This window comes from Corythoichthys intestinalis, chromosome 11 (assembly GCF_030265065.1).
Source record: "Corythoichthys intestinalis isolate RoL2023-P3 chromosome 11, ASM3026506v1, whole genome shotgun sequence".
Lineage (NCBI taxonomy): Eukaryota > Metazoa > Chordata > Actinopteri > Syngnathiformes > Syngnathidae > Corythoichthys > Corythoichthys intestinalis.
Window position 1 is genome coordinate 55,092,220 of NC_080405.1, and position 22,891 is coordinate 55,115,110.

Genomic DNA, 22,891 nt, shown 5'->3' on the forward strand with positions numbered 1-22,891 from the left:
AAAGAAAAGCACTTTCGTCTGTAGTAATGAGGCCCTATTCTGACACACAGTTAAACAACAATGCAAAATGAACTGGCATTCCATATCAAAATAGCTATGCAAAATACACGTAAAACTTAGACTTTGGTCACTCTATTTTTATTATTGTTATTCTTATTATTATTATATTAACTCTACTTTTGATGAAAATTTTACAAATTTTATTAAAACGAAACATGAAAAGGGGTTTTAATATAAAATTACTGTAACTTGTAACTATAACATTTATCGTTTAAGAACTACAAGTCTTTCTATCCATGGATCACTTTAACAGAAAGAATGTTAATAATGCCACTTGTGGATTTATTGTTACAATAAACAAATACAGTACTTATGTACAGTATGTTGAATGTATATATCCGTCTAATCTTTCCATTCCAACAATAATTTGCAGAAAAATATGGCATATATTAGAGATGGTTTTAATTGCGATTAATTGCGAATAATTACGATTAATTTTTAAGCTGTAATTAACTCGATTAAAAATTTTAATCGTTTGACAGCCCTAGTTCAGACATATATTCTTACAAAAATTGGCCAAATACACCTTTAACCTAAATTAAGAATGCATGAACGAAAACATTAGCTCAAACAAAAACTCAGCTTATGTTGGTCTTAACAGGGAGCAAATGGATTCAGCCATGTGAATGAGGCAGACTACAGGGCTGTGTATCCACCCAAATCAATAAAACTAAAGGCAAACACTTTCAAAACAAACCATTACAACAATACTCGAAGCAGCAAAATTTCATTCCAATATTTTTTTCTAATCGAATACTCGAGTTAATTGATTAATCGTTGCAGCATTAAACCTGTTTGACAAAATCCTTTTTGTGTGAAACAGGACAGATCAGCCAGTGACTTTTAAGAGGCATTTATTGATTAAATACACAGTAAAGTTTGGACAAAAGCTTCTGTGTTTTGTTTAGTTTTTGGAAAATAACATTAAGAAACTCGGGCCCGTTCTTGACCGCACAAGGTCGCCATGGAAAGCACTTCATTACACAGCCGCAATAAATAATACAAAAAGTAGGCAAAGGGGCGCAGGGGGAGAGCGGGTGCGGTGGCGTGGTGTCTTTTTTTTTTTTTCCTTTTCGGGGTACGAGGGTGAACGCTGAGAAGGCATTTTGTGACCTGAGGACCTGACTGGAACGCACATGAAAAGCCATATTGCACATTTGTCCTTTATTCTCCAAACCTGAAAAAGAGCTCACGCCCTGTAATCTGTCGGCGCGTTTGAGACTGAAGTTAACATCAGGAATCCAGAATGCCAAAAAATAAAAGCTCGTGGACGTCCTGTAGCTTTACTTGATTGGTGGAGTTTCACGCAGAGAGCCTGCAAAAATAAGAACCTGCAAAATCCGCGACGGAATGTCCATCAAGCAGCGCTGTCAATAGGTTTTGGGGTTTAGCACCAGAGAAAGCACCAAAATGTCACCACTTAACAAGGGTGTGGTCAATTTTGTTTTCGACAAAAACACAAAAATAGCACGCGCCGTCATGTCGGGGGTAAAAACCGATAGCCACATTTCACGCGAGTGAACGTGGAGCACCTAGCGCTTGGCTGAGAACGCTTAATATCTACTTATGTGAAGTTGGCCCATCATAAGAAGCAAATTTATATTAAAAATGTCAATTGTTTGTGCTACATTTGTGGCGGTTTGTGCTGTCAAAATTTTTGTTCGTGCTGCTATCGTTTTGGTGATATTTACGTCAATCTGAGGTCAAACAATTTTATCCAAACTATCTAAAAATGGTGCTGTTTGTTTGTGTGAATACAGTTTTGTAGTAAAATTCCTTTTTTCTTTTTTTGAATGTCGTTTCTTTGGCACGCCACGCAGCCCGAACCGTTTGACCGATCGGTACCGTTAGAATATTGAAACGCCCGGAATTTTCGCGTGATGCAGGGATTTTCTCGAACAACCCCGAAAAAATTTCCGTTCGCCAATAAACGCTGATTTGTTGGGGGAAAATTTTTCAAAATATAGCTAGCCCTACAATTTTACAATCACATAGTTTGGACATAAACAAATCTGGGTTAGTAAGGGGGATAAAAGTTGCAGAAGTATTTTGGCAAATACTTAAGGTTCCCGAGAAATTTGCCAAAAACTGTCCCATTCATTTCTAATGGGATGCCATTGACAGCCTTTAAAGTCCAAATTTCCCATTTATTTCCAATGCCATTTATTTTGCATTGATGCCCATGTACACAGATGCTAATGAAGACGATGCACGTCAATGCCATTGACAGCCATGTATGTCCATTCTATTGATGCCAATGTACTTGGATTCCATTGACGCGTATGCAAGTCGATGCCATTGACGGCTATGTATGTCCAAATTTCCCATTCATTTCCAATAGCATTTACAAAGCATTGACACCCATGTGGCCAATGTATGTCCATTCTATTTATGCCAATGTACATGGATTCCATTGACGCATGTTGGATTCCATTGTATGTAAGTCGATGCCAGTGACAGCCATGTACGTCCAAATTTCCCACTCATTTTCAATAGCAAAAAAAAAAAAAACTGTCCCAAAATCAACAGGAAATGACCTTTGTTTGTGTGAATACAGTTTTTTAGTAAAATTCCTTTTTTTTTTTTTTTGAATGTCGTTTCTTTGGCGTGCCGCGCAGTCCGAACCGTTTGACCGATCCGCAGCGTTCGAATATCGAAACGACCGGAATAAACGCGATATGCAGGGACTTTTTCAACAACCCCGAAAAAATTTCCGTTCGCCCGTAAACGCTGATTTTTTTGGGGTGTAAATGTTCAAAATGCAGCTAGCCCTACAATTTTTGGAACAAATCTCATAATTTGGACATCAAAAATTCTGGGATGGTAAAGGGGATAAAAGTTGTATAAGGATTTTGGCAAATACTTAGGGTTCCTAAGAAATTTGCCAAAAACTGTCCCATTCATTTCTAACGGGATGCCATTGACAGCCTTTTGAGTCCAAATTTCCCATTTATTTCCAATGCCATTTACTTTGCAATGATGCCCATGAACACAGATGCTAATGAAGACGATTCACGTCAATGCCATTGACAGCCATGTATGTCGATTGTATTGATGCCAAGGTACTTGGATTCCATTGACACATATGTAAGTCGATGCCATTGACGGCTATGTACGTCCAAATTTCCCATTCATTTCCAATAGCATTTAAAAAGCATTGACACCCATGTGGCCAATGTATGTCCATTCTATTTATGCCAATGTACATGGATTCCATTGACGCGTATGAAAGTCGATGCCATTGACGGCTATGTACTTCCAAATTTCCCACATATTTCCAATGGCATTTACAATGCATTGATGCCCCCGTGTCCAGTGTATGTCCATTCAATTGATGCCTATGTACATGGATTCTATTGACGCATATGTAAGTCGATGCCATTGACAGCCACGTACGTCCAAATTTCCCACTCATTTTAAATAGCAAAAAAAACTGTGTTCCAAAATCAACAGGAAATGACCTTATATCATTAGGACGTGTCTCCCAAATGTCCCCAAATCAACCTGGGCAGGTCAAAGATCTCTATCTACCTCAGCAAAGCCCCATAGTAATTTCTCCAGACTTCACTATCAATTGACGGGAAATCAAAGTCGTTCCCCCAAAAACTCCTGAGAACTAAGAATTTAAAAACTACAAGTCTTTCTGTCCGTGCTTCCCTTGAAGAGTAGAATATGTATAGAACCGCTGCAGCACAATCGAAATGTTTTACAGCACAAATGAAGCACAAATGGTTGGATTTTTAGCCGGTTTAGATCAAAAATTGGTTGACCGCAGATTGATCTTTAAAAGAATGGTAAATCTCTAAAAAATGAAAACAGCACAAACCAGCACAAACGTAGAACAAACGATTACATCTGATGGGGTGGCCAACGTCACGGAGGCGAAATATCTCAGTGGTTCCGATCGCAAACTAAAATACTGTATTTTACCAAAAATTAAAAATTTAAATAGAGCTTTTCTTCTTTTGTTTCATGGAAAATTAGCTTTGATCTAAATTCAACAGGGCTACGTAGAGGTGGAAAAGTGTTAAACCCTTGATGCCTGACTTTACATGAAACAAATACAAGTACATACATGAGTACTAAGAGTGTAATGATATTTGGATTCATCATTCGGGCATGACTGTTTGTTGCACGCAGTCGGACGGTGAATACATTTGAGTAAACAAAAAAAAATAAAAATCCAGTCAACAAAAAAAATTCCTATCGGAGTTAGTCCTCCTCCAATCCAGGGGGCAGTAGAGGTAATTCGCCTAAACCAACAACTTACATAACAGTAAAAAGAATACAAACCAAAACAGACAAAGTAGTAGTTGTCATGGACGACTACTAGAAAAATTATGGCCAAAGTACAGAGTGCTAACTATCAAATGCACTATTACTAATAACTATTTGAAATGTATTTATTTTATATTTTTAAATCAGGAAATGCTCATTTTGCTTTGTCTTAGACTGGAGTCATTGAAACACAAAGTAAATATTAATTTTGCACAATTTCAAGAGATGGTTTTTCATTTTTGGTACGATTTGCACTTTTTATTTGACTTTAGCCAATATAAAAATATATATCTTAAGTGGGAGTGTATGTTCACTGCTAATGGTTTACAGTCAACTGTGTGTAATCCAACATACAAAAAGTGGCGAGTGCTACCTGACTTTAACTGTTATCTTAGTCGAAAAAAGGGTGTGTGGCAATGTTCCTCCTAAGCTGCACGCTTGCGCAATCGTGCAATGCTTGCACATAGTCTGCGCACAAGAAAATCTATGCAACGCACAAAATACAATTCAACAGAAACACAATTAAAATTAATTTATACAGTGCCCTCCATAATTATTGGATTTATAATTATGTGTTTTTTAGCTTCTAATAATTTTCTTTTTCTAAATGATATGGGATCTTGATGGAAAAAAAGAGAAAACTCCAACCTTTAATACAAGTGCATTTATTCAGTGGGGAAAAAATCCCATATAAAGAAATAATTATTTGACATCAAATAATGTGTGTCACAATTATTAGCACCCCTGGTGTTAATACTTTGTACAACCCCCTTTTGCCAACAAAACAAGGTCTGGGGACTGAAATGGCCATGGGAAGAGCTTGATTTTGTGTCTGGTGAACCATTTCTGTGTAGATTTGGCTATATGTTTAGGGTCATTGTCTTGCTGAAAGACCCATTGAAGACCCATCTTCAGCTTTCGGGCAGAGGGCAACAGATTTTGATTTAAAATGTCCTGGTATTTCAAAGCATTCATAATGCAATGCACCCTAACAAGGTTCCCAGGGCCTTTGGAAGCAAAACAGCCCCACAGCATCACTGACCCACCCCCATACTTCACAGTGGGTATGAGGTGCTTTTCAGCATGCGCATCTTTCGTGGAACGCCAGACCCACTTAGAGTGTTTGTTGCCAAAAAGCTCAATCTTGGTCTCATCTGACCAAAGCACACGGTCCCAGTTGAAGCCCCAATACCGCTTGGCGAACTCCAAACGTTTGCGTTTATGATTGTGAGTGAGGAAAGGTTTTCTGCGTGCATGCCTCCCAAACAGCTTGTTGGCGTGTAGACAGCACCTCATACCCACTGTGAAGTATGGGGGTGGGTTAGTGATGCTGTGGGGCTGTTTCGCTTCCAAAGGCCCTAGGAACCTTGTTAGAGTGCATGGCATCATGAATGCTTTGAAATACCAGGACATTTTAAATCAGAATCTGTTGCCCTCTGCCCGAAAGCTGAAGATGGGTCGTCACTGGGTCTTTCAGCAAGACAATGACCCTAAACATATGGCCAAATCTACACAGAAATGGTTCACCAGACACAAAATCAAGCTTCTCCCATGGCCATCTCAGTCCCCAGACCTTGTTTTGTTGGCAAAAGGGGGTTGTACAAAGTATTAACACCAGGGGTGCTAATAATTGTGACAAACATTATTTGATGTCAAATAACTATTTCTTTATGTGGGATTTTTTCCCCACTGAATGAATGCACTTGTATTGAAGGTTGGATTTTTCTCTTTTTTCCATTAAGGCCCCATATTATTTAAAATATATATATATATTAGAAGCTAAAAAACACATAATTATTATAATTCCAATAAGTATGGAGGGCACTGTAATTGATATAATCTAATTAATTACAGTCGACCATTCATATCGTTTTCTGTACCATTTTGCAAAGTAACTGAAGGAATCTGACCTTGCAGCCGGATTGCCGGATTCGCACCAGCCGAACCGCCGGACCCGCGCTGGCGCAGCTCCAATGACACGGGCCGGCGGAACCCGACAACCAGACCAAAAGGCCAAACTTTGCGCGTTCACTTTAGTCTTAATCTTCTATCGCAGTTTAGTTTGTGTGTCACCGTTGCTGGGTCATGGTTAATGAGGCAACTGAAGTGGGAGGTTTGGCCTGCCTTGAAGTTTGAGAAGGGCCGAGCTACCAAACATAGTTCTTCTTGTTCTTGGGTGTTGCTTTGATAGGTCGGGGTGTCTTAGCCCCACCAAAGAGATGACGACGGCGTCTTTTTCTTTGCTTATCAGGCGACTCCTGCTTTGTGAGGAGTGCGTCTGTGTATTATAACTTATATCATTCTTCTTATTTAACCATAGTTTAATATTATGTCTTTTTTATTATATCAAGTGGGTTAGAATAATGCAAACAGACAGACGGTTCCTATGAGAAAAGGTACTAACTCCTTCATAACTTAATGAGTAACAAGTGTCTAGCTAATAATACGATACAGTTAACTTTACACTACGTAGCCAATCATAGCATTAACAGTATTTGCATATGTGTACGCTGTGTAGGTTAGCTAGCTAACAACAGTGCAGCGGAGGTAAGAGATGCAAATGCTAACCCTTACCAAGCCATAGCCGGTAGTAAGTCGGATCGTTTCCAGTCAGGGTTGGACTCTGCCCTATGTCACCAGTTCTGTTCATAACTTTAATGGACAGAATGGACAGAATATCTATGCATTGAGGCAGTCAGGTTTGGTGGCCTCAGTATTGCATCTCTGCTTTTTGCAGAAGATGTAGTTCGGTTGTCTTCATCAGGCCGAGATCTTCAACAATGACTGGAGTGCATCGCAACCGAGTGCGAAGCAGTGGGGATGAGAATCGGCACCTCCAAATATGAGACCGCGGTCCTCAGTCAAGAAAAGGTGGACTGCCCTCTCGGGTCAGGAATGAAGTCCTTCCCCAAGTGGATGAGTTCAGAGATCTTGGGGTCTTGTTCACAAGTGAGGGAAAAATGCAACGGGAGATCCACTAGCGGCATCTGCAGTGATGCGGACTCTGCATCGGTCCGTCGTGAGCCGATTTTGTAAACTGATATATGAGGACCATGTTTATTTCTTAACCAGGTTGACTATGAAAGGATACACTCATTATATTAATGTCTCGATAAGATGTTCAATTTTTCTTCTGCTACTTCCTTTTCTAACACTGGCTACTAGGTGGTGCAAAACACAATTGACAAAGATCATCACCCAAACAGTGAACATAAGTTTTTATCATATATTGGCTATGTATCAGCTGATATCGGCCGATCGTGAGATGTTGAAAAAAGTCCCTCAACCGGCCTGTCGTATTTTATCCAAAAAAAATACATTACACCCAAACAGTTAACATAACATTTATCTATCTATGTCAACCGATATCAGGCAATCTTGAAAAAAATCCATATATCGGCCCAATATAGTAGCTATCCAACATATCGGTCGACCTTTATGAGAAAGATTAGCACCCAAACAGCAAACATAAGGTCTTCTATTATATCGGCAAATATTGGCTGATGGCTGATTTTGAAAAAAAGTCAATATATCGGCCCGATATATTGGTCGACCTTTATGAGAAAGATCAGCATCCAAACAGCAAACATACGGTCTTCTATTATATCGGCAATATATTGGCTGATCTTGAAAAATGTCCATATATCGGCCCAATATAACGGGCGATCTTGAAAAAAATCCATATAGTAGCTAACCAACATGTCAGTCAACCTTTGTGAGAAAAATTAGTACCCAAGCAGTTAACAGAGAACAATTATCATATCAACCGATATCGGCCGTATTGGCTGAACTTGAAAAGAGTCCATGTATCGGCCCGATATATCGGGTAATTTTGAAAAAAAGTCCATATATTAGCCAGATATAGTAGATAGCCAGCATCCTGTGTAAGATAAAATTAGCACCCAAGCAGCTAACAGTGAACATAACAGTTATCATATCAACTGATATCAGCCGATCTTGAAAAAGTCCATCTATTGGCCCAATATATCGCTCAACCTTTATGAGAAAGATCACCATCCAAACAGTGAACAGTTGTATTGTTCAATACCGGGCGATCTTGAAAAAAAGGTCTTCTATTATATTGAATGATGGCTGATCTTGAAAAAAGTCCATATATAGGCCCGATATCGAAGTTAGCTAACATACTGGTCGACTTTTATGAAACGATTAACACCCAAACAGCTAACATAAGGTCTGCTATTATATTGCCCGATGGCTGATTCTGAAAAAAGTCCATATATCGGCCCGATATTTTAGTCGACGTTCATGATAAAGATTAGCACCCAAACAGCTAACATAAGGTCTTGTAGTAAACCGGCTATATATTGGCTGATCTTGACAAAAAAAGTCCATATATCGGCCCGATATATCCGGCGATCTTGAAAAAAAGTCCATATATCAGCCAACAGTTATCATATCGGCCTGATATATCGGGCGATCTTGAAAAAAAGTCCATATATCGGTCCGACATGTCAGGCGAGCTTGAAAAATGTCCATATATCGGCCCGTTATATCGGGTGATCTTGAAAAAAAGTCCATATATCGGCCCGATATATCGGGCGATCTTGAAAAAAGTTCATCTATTAGCCATGTAGAGTAGCTAGCCAGCATATCAGTCAACCTTTGTGAGAAAAAGTAGCACCCAAGCAGCTAACAGTGAACATATTAGTTATCATGTCGGCACGATATATCGGGTGATCTTGAAAAAAGTCCATATATTAGCCAGATATAGTAGCTGGCCAGCATGTCTGTCAACCTTTGTGACAAAAATTAGCACCCAAGCAGCTAACAGTGAACATAAGTTACTATATCGGCCTGATATATCGGGCGATCTTGAAAAACGTCCATATATTGGCCCGTTATATCGGGTGATCTTGATAAAAAGTTCATATACTGGCCCGATATATCGGGTGATCTTGAAAAAAGTCCATCTATTAGCCATGTATAGTAGCTAGCCAGCATATCAGCCGACCTTTGTTAGAAAAATTAGCACTCAAGGAGCTAACAGTGAACATAACAGTTATCATGTCGGCACGATATATCGGGCGATCTTGAAAAAAGTCCATATATCGGCCCGATATATCAGACAACCTTGAAAAAAGTCCATATATTAGCCAGATATAGTAGCTGGCCAGCATATCGGTCGACCTATGTGAGAAAAATTAGCACCCAAGCAGCTAACAGTGAACATAACAGTTATCATGTCGGCACGATATATCGGGCGATCTTGAAAAAAGTCCATATATTAGCCAGATATAGTAGCTGGCCAGCATATCTGTCAACCTTTGTGACAAAAATTTGCACCCAAGCAGCTAACAGTGAACATAACAGTTACTATATCGGCCTGATATATCGGGCGATCTTGAAAAACGTCCATATATCGGCCCGTTATATCAGACGATCTTGAAAAAAAAAGCCCATATATCAGCCCGATATATCGGGCAATGTTTAAAAAGTCCATATATTGGCCCGATATATCGGGCAATCTTGAAAAAAGTCCAAATATCAGCCCGATATATCGGGCGATCTTGAAAAAAGTCCATATATCAGCACGATATATTGGGCAATCTTGAAAAAAGTACATATATCGGCCAGATATAGTAGCTAGCCAGCATATCTATCGACCTTTGTGAGGAAAAATTTGCACTCAAGCAGCTAACAGTGAACATAACAGTTATCATATCAACCGATATCGGCCCATCTTGAAAAAGTCCATATATCGGCCCAATATATAAATTACTTATATATTTTGTTAAATGTAAAGTCAGGCATCAAGGGGTTGAATGATGTATAAGAGATGGGACAGAGGCCGGCTGGCAGGAGTTGTTTTTTTTTTTTTTTTTTTTTGACGCCGCCCATCAGGTTACTCAAAGAATGACAAAAACAATCCAAAATGTCAAAAGAAGATATATTTCGGATATAGATAGCACTTCTGGACGCGCTCTGTTTTTAACAGTCTAAAAGTCTCTCTTTCCTTTGCGCCGCTGGCTCTCTATAAGCACATTGTATGTACAATATATAGAACATAAATTACTACACAAAGCCTATTCACAATGGACAATCATCAAGAGCAAATTAGATGAGGGGAAAAGGGGCGGGGCCAAAAAGACATTCAGAGACGTTTTTACTCCATGGCGGGGCTTAAGCGTACAAAATGCTTGTCACCAAAAACAAAGCCGGTAAAAAAAAACTTTTCATCCTCCGCTGCGATTGGCTGAAAGATGGTCACGTGACTCCCCCCGCCCCCGACATCTCGTTTGCATGTAAACAGAGCACCAGTGTAGTGTCTTTTTTAGGTTTGTGTCTCTTCTTAAACTGTACAAAAGTATAAATATATGCTTTATCTCATTTTTTTTCATCTTTTTCTTTCTTCTTTTTCACATATCTCGGACGTAGCGTACAGAAAATTAAAAAATACAAGGAAAAGAAGAACGAAGGCCAGTGTTGCGGTACCTCGCCGAGCTGCTGGCTTCTTGTGTTGAGTGTGATTTTGTTGTTGTGGCGTTTTCTTCGCTGCTGGTTGATCGTCTTTGCATAAGTTGGTTCAAAACAGCACGCCGGGACAGGAACGGCAACAACCACAAAATCAAAGAAAAAAAAAGTTTGTTTTTTTCCTTTTAAAAAAAAAAAAAAAAAAAAGTATTGTGTGTGTCCATTTGAGCTACAGCAGATCCATCTTAGGTCTGTAATGGAGCAGGAGGGGAGATTTCTGGAGGGAAAAAAATACAAAATTACATTTTAGACAGAAAAAAACAACTAAGTATAAAAAAGTATTACAAGCTAATCTGGTTACCTTAAATCTCCATCTCGTCACAACGACAAATTTCAACGTGTGGTCCTTGCCTAGTATTTCCTCATTGCATAAAATATCCAACTGTGAGCAAGCAAAAACATAAATATTAGGGGTGTGCAGGAGTAAACAATAAGGGAAATTAGCCACTGGCCATCTGGGCTGGAAGCTCTTGAAGTTCACTGGTCCCACAATCAAGACCACTCGCCCAGGTCAATGCGTCAGTTATTGATCCCAGTAATCACGAATAAGAACAATTTTCTTGAATAATATTTATTTTTTTCGACATGAATTTAATCAAAAGTGCAGCAAAACGGTGCAAATACATGAATCCCGTGCAAATAATCGCATATATATATAAAATAATGCGTTCCTATCCTGTGCTGGTGATGTAACCCGGGTTTCCGTGTAAATCGGAATTAACCCTTTAAATACCTTAAAACACCCTCTATATAAAAAAAATACTATCCAAAAACATTGGGTGACCAAACGTCCTCTTTTGCCCGGACATGTCCACTTTTTAAATCTTGTCCATGTCGTCCGGTGGGGTTTTTGAAATTCATGAAAATGTCCGGTTTTCGTTATTTTTCACGGGACCAGTTAGCGTGTGTTGAAATTGACTGACACTTTAGAGTTCTTACAATCAATACGTACATAATAAATTAGTCATTTACCCAAAAGAGTTATTATTAGGGTAGTCCGATCATTTTTTGCTCCCGATCCGATCCCGATCGTTTTACTTCTGGTTTTTGAAATGTAAATAAACCAACTATTGTGATAAAACAACAAAATTGTAATAACTGCATTAACCAACAAAGTGAAGTCTAACTGTAACTGTAGTCTTAAAACAAATCTGAATAAGGAAAAACATTGCAATAAAATATTGCAATACTATTATATATTATATGTATATTGCATATACTTGAGAGTAGCTGACATCTGTCATGATTAGGGTTGTTCCGATCATATTTTTTTGCTCCCGAGCCGATCTCGATCGTTTCAGTTTGAGTATCTGCCGATCCCGATATTTCCCGATCCGATTGCTTTTTTTTTTTTTGCTCCCGATTCAACTCCAATCAATCCCGCTAATTTTTCCCGATCATATACAGTACATTTTGGCAATGCATTAAAAAAAAAAAAAAATGAATAAAACTCAGACGAATATAAACATTCAACATACAGTACATAAGTACTGTATTTGTTCATTATGACAATAAATCCTCAAGATGGCATTTACATTATTAACATTCTTTCTGTGAGAGGGATCCACGGATAGAAAGACTTGTTTTTCTTAAAGGACAAATGTGACTTTGTATATTGTGACTAAATATTGCCATCTAAATCTTCGTTCGCGAAGCCAAGCTGAGATAGTGTATTTGTTGATCTTTCAGTAAATGATACTGTAGCCATGCCCAAATGCATGATGGGAAGTATACCCATGACAATACGCAGTGCTACCAATTGATATATCTTCTCTGCGTTGGGAAATAACAGGGTGTTAAGAAAAAGATCAATTACTACCTTGCTTCCCCACATTGCTTCCCACTAGAGATGTCCCGATCCGATATGATCGGACGCCGATATGGGCAAATAAATGCGTATCGGTATCGGATCGGCCGACACGGAAAAATTCCGATCCAGACTTCCGATCCAGTTTTTTTTTTTTGAAGTCCGGTCCGGGTTTTCCAGTGCACCGACATAAATAATCCATTCCAGTTTTTGCTTCGGTTTCCCTAAAATCCGGTCCGCATTTTACGCACACCTTCAACACACTACATTACCGTCTCCCGATTGACTGAGAGACTATCGGTAAAAATGTCAGCTGTGTGGGATTATTTCACTTTAAAGGACGACAAAGAATAAGAGGCAGAGTGCAACATATGCCACAATAAAGTCAAGCGTGGTGTTAATACAACCAAACTAATCAAGCATTTATCGAAATACCACCACAAACAATACAAGGAGTATATGAGAAGTATAAGGAGAAAACCGAAGACAGAAAGAAAGGTCATACGGAACGAACACTGGCAGAAACTTTTGCTAAGCGTGACAAACTGTCACTTGACAGTCCCAAAGCCCAGGGAAGAGTCATTGCCGAAGGAATCATTCTGGATGACGAGCCATTATCTCTCGTGAGTAAAGTGGGATTTAGACGCATCGGGCAGACTTTTTTCAAAAAATATATATTCATATATTTATACTAAAACGATGTATGTATGTATGTATGTACTTTTCCAGTGTTATTTCGCTGTGTAAATGCATTTATGATGATAAAAATATGTAGAGTATTTAAACATTGAGAAAACTTGCATTTTTTTTCTGCCAACTCGAGGAGATTAAAATAAATGTCAAATCCACTATCCACCTGTTAGAACACACATGCAAATATAAAATATATAAATGTTTATTGAATATCCATCTTACAGTCTTGTTTAACTGGGAGAATTTGTAACAAAAGACAGGCTATAATTTGTTATCATTATGCATTTATACACTGGCGTCACCAAACGTGATCACACAAAACGTAACCACGCATCGCTCCTGAGTCCTCACGAGTAAAGCATAAAATTTTGTTTTTTTCGGGCTAGTGCCTACAAATACAACATAAAATTTTGGGTTTTTTCGGGCTGGGCAAGCAAATCAAAGGGAGTGTGTAATAGGTAACAGTTTGAGGTTGCTTGTGTGTTTTGCTTTTATAAGACAGTTTACAGTATTATTAGCATGTTTTACTGTCTGAATGTTATTTCTGTTTGTTATTTATAATGTTTTGTGTTTATCATTTAATAAACAGGTCAGTTTCTTGTTACCAACCATTATGTGTTATTCCAACTCACCTAATTCAGCTGGCAAGTTGTTATCAAGACTACTAAAACCTTTTTCAACATGAGTCTGACAACTAAGGCAGGAGGCTAAAAAACTTTAATACATGCTCAGAGAGGCTGGTATCGGTATCGGCCAGTATCGGTATCAGATCGGAAGTGCAAAACAATATCGGTATCGGATCGGAAGTGCAAAAACCTGGATCGGGACATCCCTACTTCCCACGATAGCTCTAATCGTAGGCAGAGGGATTGTAAAGCTTTAGCCAATTAAAAAAAGGCTCCAAAGGCTTCCAAAATTCACTACTCATTTTACGCTGTCTTTTAGCTCTCTATATAGGTAAAACGGCGCCATTACAGATTGAGCGCGACAATGCGTGAGTGGGTCGTGCAGCTCATGCATTAATTGCGTTAAATATTTTAACGTGATACAATTTTTTTAAAATTAATTACCGCCATTATCGGGATAAATTTGATAACCCTATCTTAAGCCAAAACTAAAGACTCTGGATGAGTGTAACATTATGTCTGTAACGTTAAATATAATTAGAAAACGATTTATTTAAAAAAATATATATATCAAAAAAACACATGTCCGAATTTTTTTTGCCGATTCCGATACTTTGAAAATGACGTGATTGGACCGATCGATCGGCATCATCTCTAAACATAACTTTTATTTATTTTATATTTATTTAATAAAATGTATTTTTTAAGTCGATTTAATGAAAAGTGCTGCAAAATGGTGCAAAAAAACATGAATCTTGTGCAAATAATCCTATATATACAATATATAATACAGTCAAAATCTCATACCGGCACATGCCTAGCTGGGATCTTACCTCATTAAAGGAGGTCAGGTTGAGCTTTTTGGCTATGAACTTCTTGAGGTGGAGGACTGTGGCCTGCGCCGAGCAGCGGATCCACTTACGTTTCAGGCCTCGGAGTTTGCTGCTGTTGCACTCCAGGCATATGCTTACCTGCCAAGGCACACCGTCACAAAAATTGTACATTAACACCATTGTCTTTTGACAGTTTTTCATGATAAACACTGTTGGCAAACTGGATCACAGCATCGGCATATTATTTCTTTGTATTCTCTAAAACAAATGACGTCATTTTAGTGCTGTATCGGTACTGATACCGTATCGCCCACAGTGCAACAGTGGTAAATATCCCATAATATAATGTGGAAACTTGTTGCCTATAGTTCAGTGCGGCTAATTTATGAACAAATCCCCCTTTGGTACAGTTTAGAGTCTGAAAATTAGAGTAATTGACACACAGTGGGGCAAAGAAGTATTTAGTCAACCACTAATTGTGCAAGTTCTCCAATTCTTTCAACTCCCTCCACAGATTTTCTATGGGGTTGAGATCTGGAGACTGGCTAAACCACTCCAGAACCTTGAAATGGTTCTTACGAAGCCACTCCTTTGTTGCAATGGCTGTGTGTTTGGGATCACTGTCATGCTGAAAGACCCAGCCACGTCTCATCTTCAATGACCTTGCTGACGGAAGGAGATTTTCACTCAAAATTTCTCGATACATGGCCCCATTCATTCTTTCCTTTACACGGATCAGTCGTCCTGGTCCCTTTGCAGAAAAACAGCCCCAAAGCATGATGTTTCCACCCCCATGCTTCACAGTGGGTATGGTGTTCTTCGGATGCAATTCAGTGTTCTTTCTCTTCCAAACACGAGAAGCTGTTTCTCTACCCAAAAGTTCTATTTTGGTTTCATCTGACCATAACACATTCTCCCACTCTCTTCTGGATCATCCAAATGCTCTGTAGCGAACCGCTTGGACGTGTACTTTCTTCAGCAGGGGGACACGTCTGGCAGTGCAGGATTTGAGTGCCTGGTGGCGCATTGTGTTACTGATAGTAGCCTTTGTTACTGTGGTCCCAGCTCTCTGTAGGTCATTCACTAGGTCCCCCCCGTGTGGTTCTGGGATTTTTGCTCACCGTTCTTGTTATCATTTTGACGCCACAGGGTGAGATCTTGCATGGAGCTCCAGATGGAGGGAGATTATCAGTGGTCTTGTATGTCTTCCATTTTCTAATAATTGCTCCCACAGTTGGTTTCTTTACACAAAGCGTTTTACCTATTGCAGATTCAGTCTTCCCAGCCTCTACATTTTTGTCTCTGGTGTCCTTCGACAGCTCTTTGGTCTTGGCCATAGTGGAGTTTGGAGTGTGACTGACTAAGTTTGTGGACAGGTGTCTTTTATACCGATAATGAGTTAAAACAGGTGCCATTAATACATGTAACGAGTGAAGCCTCGTTAGAAGAAGTTAGACCTTTTTGACAGCCTAAAATCTTACTTGTTTGTAGGTGACCAAATACTTATTTTCCACTCTAATTTGGAAATACACAATTCTTTAAAAATCAAAGAATGGGATTTTCTGTATTTTTTTTTCCACATTCTGTCTCTCATGGTTGAGGTTTACCCATGTTGACAATTACAGGCCTCTCTAATATTTTCAAGTGGGAGACACCACACAATTAGTGGTTGACTAAATATTTATTTGCCCCACTGTATTATCGGGCCTATTAATATTATTGTTGGCATGGTGTTGGTGAATTGGGATGTGTGCGTTTGTTTCCACTCCTGTTTTGCCAGTATGCAAAGTTTTTTTTTGTGTTCTAGAGGCTGTATTTTTCCATCACTGAGTAATAAACCTTACTATGGCAATTGGCAAATGTTTGCATTTTACAGTGTTACGTTTTCAACTTGTTGAGAGGCCTTTTGGTTATTGATAAGCTTGCTGTCCTATCATTGCCTTAAGAAAGTTGTTTCATGGGCCGAGACGACAAAAGTCTCCTCTCCTGTTGCGCCAAATGTTTTATCTGCTGACAAACCAGAAACCTGTGGGTTTATGTTTGTTTTAGTTGAGTGCTCATTGTTCAAGGGAACACATCGTCAATGACACTGACTGATTGTGATTCACTCAAATTATATTTATTTTAAAAAATGAATATAGTCACTTTATTTGAAGTCAAAACTCTTGTCTTTGTTTTGTTCATTATAATAACGTTCATGTCATCATGAAAATTCAGGTTAGGTCAAAGGCAAATCTATGCTGAATCCACCACTAGTATTTTTGACCTACAGGTGTTCAAAAACTCAGGTGAATATACATTTACAAATTAAATATATATTATCGGTTATCGTATCGGTATCGGCCTTGAGGAGCAGGAAGTTATCGATATCGGTTTCAAAAAATGGATATCGTGCACCCCTATGATGAACGAACTACCGTAAATTCCGTCCAGTGCGGCTTATTTGCCGATTTATTTGGGTTACTAGGTAACACTTTATTTGAGAGCGGCGTCATAAGACCGTCATAATTATTACACTATCAAGGGCATTAATTTATGCTTATGACAGATGTCAATGTCATCCGGCAAACTATGTCACTAACTCCATTTATGTCCAGCTCGGATATTTTAAATCTATTCAAAAGTGAGATAATTTGCCGATGACACAAAATGACATCTGTCATAAGGATTCATTAATGCTCATGGCAGTGTCATGTCATAACTATGATAGTCTTATGGCACGACTGTCAAATAAAATGTTACCAAATACGTCTTATAAATCTTATGACCGTCATAATTATGACATGACACTATCAAGCATTACTGAATGCTTATGACAGATGTCATTAAGTGTCATCCGGCAAACTATGTCACTATCTCCATTTATATTCAGCTCGGATCTTTTACATCCATTCAAAAGTGAGATAATTTACCGGATAACACTAAATGACATCTGGTATAAGCATTCGTTATTTGTCAGAACAGTGTCATGTCATAATTATGATTGTCTAATGACAGTTTTAAGGTGCCACTTTCAAATAAAGAGTTACCAAATACCATATCTAGCAATAAATAAAACAACTGAAACAGTAACTGAAGAAATAATTTGCATAGAACATGAATTTTGATTGTTATTTACATCTGTAGTGCTGCAATGCATGCTAGGAGGCATGTTGGACGACAACAGTATTGACAGCAGGTGGAGCAGTGATGGGCAAATTAAGCTTCTCGAAGCAATGAAGCTTTTCAGCCCATTGGTTCAAAGCTTCATGGTGGTTCAATTGGTCTTATGACAGTCTTACAGTGCCGCTGTCAAATAAAGTGTTACCGGTGACTATCTTTTAGTGTGAATATTCCATAATAGAGTGATGAGTGCTGCGGCTTATAGTCCAGTGCAGCCTATCTGTGAACAAATGCAATTTTTGTGTCAAATTTGGTGGGTGCGGCTTAAAGTCAGGCGCACCTTATAGTCCAAAAATTATGGTAGTTTGTTCAAGTAATCGGATGAGGAACATAAAAAAAATGAATAAATGAGGATCTAAGTACAACAAAAGAACAATTGCTAACTTACATTGCAGAAAATCTGCTAGCTTAAATGCTATAAAATTCTTTTTTTTAATGATTTTTAATGGTCTAAACAAATGGTTCAAACACATATTCCAACAAAAACGGCTAAATATACCTATAAACTAAATAACAAATGCATTAAAAAAACATTAGCTCAAACAAAAACTCATGTTGGTCTTAAAAGGGAGCAGCTGGATTCAGCCAAGTGAAATGAGTTTTGTCATATTCAGTGTTGCCACTAGAGGGCATTCACCCAAATCAATAAAACTAAATGCAAACACTTACAAAACAAACCATTATAACCCCACTTTTAACGAATACTCGAAGCACCAAAATGTAATTTGAGTCTTTTTTCTAATCGAATTACTCAAGTTAATTAACTAATCCTTGCAGCCCTATGTGAGACTTTAAATCTGTACCTGTTCATCGCTACGGTGATAGTCGTTGTCCTCCTCTGCTTTCTCCTCTCCTTCCTTATTGGGTGTGTCCTCAGGTTTACTGTCTCCTGTGTAGACACAAAAGCAAAAGAATCATTTTCCATTAAAGAATTACAGATTTACATTGAACAACATTGAAGTCCGAAATGCCTCAAAACCAACAGTAAGCAGCCCGGAATTGCCCGAAAAATCAACAGGAAATGATCCGAAATTGACATGGAGCAAATTTGAAAAGTTACCGAAGCTAGCTTCTTTTTAGCAACAACATATTTGCTAGACATGCTAATAATGAGTAGATAAACAAAGAAGTGTCTGGGAGCCTTGTCTGAAAATGTGCTCAAGTCATGTGAAATAAAAATAATAATTTACCCCTGAGCCAATTTCACTTAGTTCTGCGCTACACTAAGGTAGAGCATCTTGTGTAATGTACCAAAACAAATACATTAGACAGTCCATTGGGAAATCTGTTTGTATAGGTTGTCTCGCCTTTATAGTTTTTACTGTATGTAATAAAAAAAAACTATGACAACAGAACAGTGGCTCACAAGTGAGACATTTCTTTGTTGTTTCGAATGTTTAGATATGAGACCCGCTTTTCACCAATGGATTTGAGGCGTATTTCTTCCACCCGACCTCGAATACACAAAGAATTCCTTTGCGTTCGCTTTCAATTCAGTCAAAATAATAGCGACGTGTGCGAGAGAGACTGTGTGTTTTCATGTGAGTAGATGAGATCGCATTTACCAATCTAGGGGCCATTTTCCATTTGGGGGAAAACTGTCGCCGATCCCAGAGAGAATTGCCCTAACTGTGTGTATGTGTGCAGTCTCCACGGCGACCGCCTCTAGAGTCAACCTGCGTGATTGCGAATCAAGAGGCTCCCGCTCTTGTTGTCGTTGTTTCAGTGGCGAAATCACCTTCACGCGACCTCTCAGGCCCCGATTTTAAGCGGCGGCACCAGGTCATGCGTCGATTGCCTTAATCAGAACAGAGCTGAGCTGAAGTTTATACTACGGATATAACGATCAGATATTTTTGCATGGGAATGAAATGTCTCTTTTCTCTCAATTTGAACAAACAATATTGCTATATAAAAGTGTTATTTAGTACAGCATTGGTTTCAACTAGTGCTCCGCCGATAATTTTTCAGCAGGGCCGAGAACAAAAAGTGGTATTTGTTATGTGGCAAAATCAATTTTACGATGTGGCATTTTTGTCGCCATTCATTTTAAATGGCAGGAAAACGGTGTGGGTGCAATTTTTGACCATACACTTATCTTTGCAGCGTATTGACATGCAACTGGCACCCAAGTCAGGCTATGCCATTGACGGCTATGAACATCCAAATTTACCATTCATTTTGAATAGCGCAGAAAAACGTTTGGTTTTTATTTTTGACCTTACACTTACCATTACAGCTCATTGACATTCAACTGGCACCCAAATAAGGCTATGCCACATACCAAAATTCATTTTGCCACATACCTAAAAATGCCACATACCAAAATCCATTTTGCCAAATACACACACAAAAAAAATGCCACGTGCCCAAAAAATGCCACACGCCAAAATACATTTTGCCACGTGCCAAAAAAAAATGCCACATGGAAAAATCCATTTTGCCACATATAAAAAAATGACACATACCAAAAATAAAAATGCCACAAGCCAAAATCCATTTAGCCACTTACTCCCCCAAAAAATGCCACATGGAAAAATCAATTTTGCAACATACCCCAAAAAAGTGCCACATGCCAAAATCCATTTTGCCACATACCAAAAAAATGCCACATACCAAAATTCATTTTGCCACATACCCAAAAAAATGCCATGTACAAAAAAATATGCCACATGCCAAAATCAATTTTGCCACATGGCAAAATCAATTTTCCCACATACCAAAAAAATGCCATGTACAGAAAAAAATATGCCACATGCCAAAATCAATTTTGCCACATACAAAAAAAAAACACTTTGAAAAAAATGCCACAAGGCAAAATCAATGTTGACACATACCAAAAAAATGCCACATGCCAAAATACATTTTGCCACATACCAAAAAAAAAAATGCCACATAGAAAATACATTTTGCCACATACCCAAAAAAATGCCACATTGAAAAAAAATGCCACATGGGAAAATCAATTTTGCCACATACAAAAAAAATTGCCACATACCAAAATCCATTTTGCCACATTGAAAGAAAAATGCCACATTGAAAAAAAAAAATTGCCACATGGGAAAATCAATTTTGCCACATACCAAAAAAAAAGCCACATACTAAATTCCATTTTGCCACATACCAAAAAAATGCCCCATACCAAAATCCATTTTGCCACATACCCAAAAAAATGGCATGTACAAAAAAATATGCCACATGCCAAAATCAATTTTGCCACATACCAAAAAAATGCCATGTACAGAAAAAAAATATGCCACATGCCAAAATCAATTTTCCCACATACAAAAAAAAACACTTTGAAAAAAATGCCACAAGGCAAAATCAATGTTGCCACATACCAAAAAAATTCCACATGCCAAAATATATTTTGCCACATACAAAAAAAAAATGCCACATAGCAAAATACATTTTGCCACATACCCCAAAAAATGCCACATTGAAAAAAAAATGCCACATGGGAAAATCAATTTTGCCACATACCGAAAAAAATAAATAAATAAATAAATGCCACGTACCCAAAAAAATGCCACATGCCAAAATCCATTTTTCCACATACCAAAAAAATTGTCACATACCAAAATCCATTATGCCACATTGAAAGAAAAATGCCACATTGAAAAAAAAAATGCCACATGGGAAAATCAATTTTGCCACATACCAAAAAAAAAAGCCAAATACTAAATTCCATTTTGTCACAGTCCAAAAAAAATGCCACATGGCAAAATACATTTTGCAACATACCAAAAAAAATGCCACATGCCAAAATTACGTCTTTCCACCCGTGGTACCCTTTAAGATGAATACTATTAAGATGGAGCCATGCTTATATTGTTGTCTATTATTTACAAATTGATGCAAAAGAACATTTTCTTTATAGTACTCATTAGGTTATTGCATGCTGTGACATTCGAACCCTATTCAGAGGGTCGTACTAACGGATTAAAATCAACAACAAATTTTATTTTTTTAAACTCATTGGCTGCCATTAACAGCAAAAAATGACGTGATCGGCTAGCTTACACAGCAAGGAAAGGATGTGGTCCCACTGAAAGCTAACAGGCATGTCAAGTAAAATTATCATAATTTCTCTGGGAAAGCTTGAAAATAAGAAAAGACCAGCTTTTGTTCTCATGTAGCGAGTCCTGGCAACCTCTGTCAAAGCAGACGGCAGTGTTCAAAGTGGGATTGTTCATTACAAACGTTCTGCTGCAGCTCATTCATGTGACTACTCTTCTGTTTTTCCAGTTTCCACAAAGTGACTCTCAGAGGACTTATGTAGCACTGCTCAGTGAGCAATAGTTGAATTAGATTCCTTTTCAACAGCTGCTCTTGTGGAAGCCCAGAGGAAGTTTCTGTACTTCTTCTGAGGGCTTGTGGTGGTGGGTAACAGCGTGCTGGTGGGGTCTTTAATTAAGTGCCGTGCTGCTCTGCTGGGCTGTCGCCTGCAGTTAGCCTGGTGTGATCTCTGCTTTAGCGACCGTCCCCTTTGCTGGGCTATCCTCAAATAGAAGCTAATGAGGAGCATCGTTTTTTCCCCGCATGTGACATTCAGACTGAAGACGAGGAAACAAAGACCAGTAAAGCTGGAAAACCCGTTTCTAAATACTTGAACATAAACCCAGTCACATAGCACCCTTATTTTGCACCAGTGAACCGTGACTCGACAACGTCTCGTAAAGTGGTGAAAACCCAGAGCAGACCGAACTGTTTTAGTCAACCGAGAGTATCGACAGCTTTTAGCAAAGCGATAAAACGAGGCCTAAACACCCTAATTTTGGTTTGAACAAACTGGGCGTCCATATCTTCCGGTAAAGTGGAGAAAATAACAAGTGAGAAATCTCACTTTGTGTTAACCCTTTTCAGAGGTGGGTAGATTAGCCAAAAAGTTTACTCAAGTAAGAGTAACGTCATTTCTAAATAATATCAATCAAGTAAAA

General features: G+C 38.5%; 1 protein-coding gene across 1 annotated transcript in view; it reads right to left on the bottom strand.

Annotated features, from left to right (window-relative positions):
- Positions 1-10,964: 10,964 nt before the first annotated feature.
- LOC130923705 (polycomb group RING finger protein 3) overlaps positions 10,965-22,891 on the bottom strand; it is a 60,576-nt gene continuing 48,649 nt past the window's right edge. Inside the window, exons 7-10 of the mRNA XM_057849620.1 lie at positions 18,755-18,840; positions 14,790-14,927; positions 11,132-11,212; positions 10,965-11,047 (exon numbers count right to left, since the gene is read on the bottom strand). Coding sequence (XP_057705603.1) covers positions 11,000-11,047; positions 11,132-11,212; positions 14,790-14,927; positions 18,755-18,840 — 353 coding nt within the window. The 3' untranslated portion in view covers positions 10,965-10,999. The remainder of the gene's footprint in view (positions 11,048-11,131; positions 11,213-14,789; positions 14,928-18,754; positions 18,841-22,891) is intronic.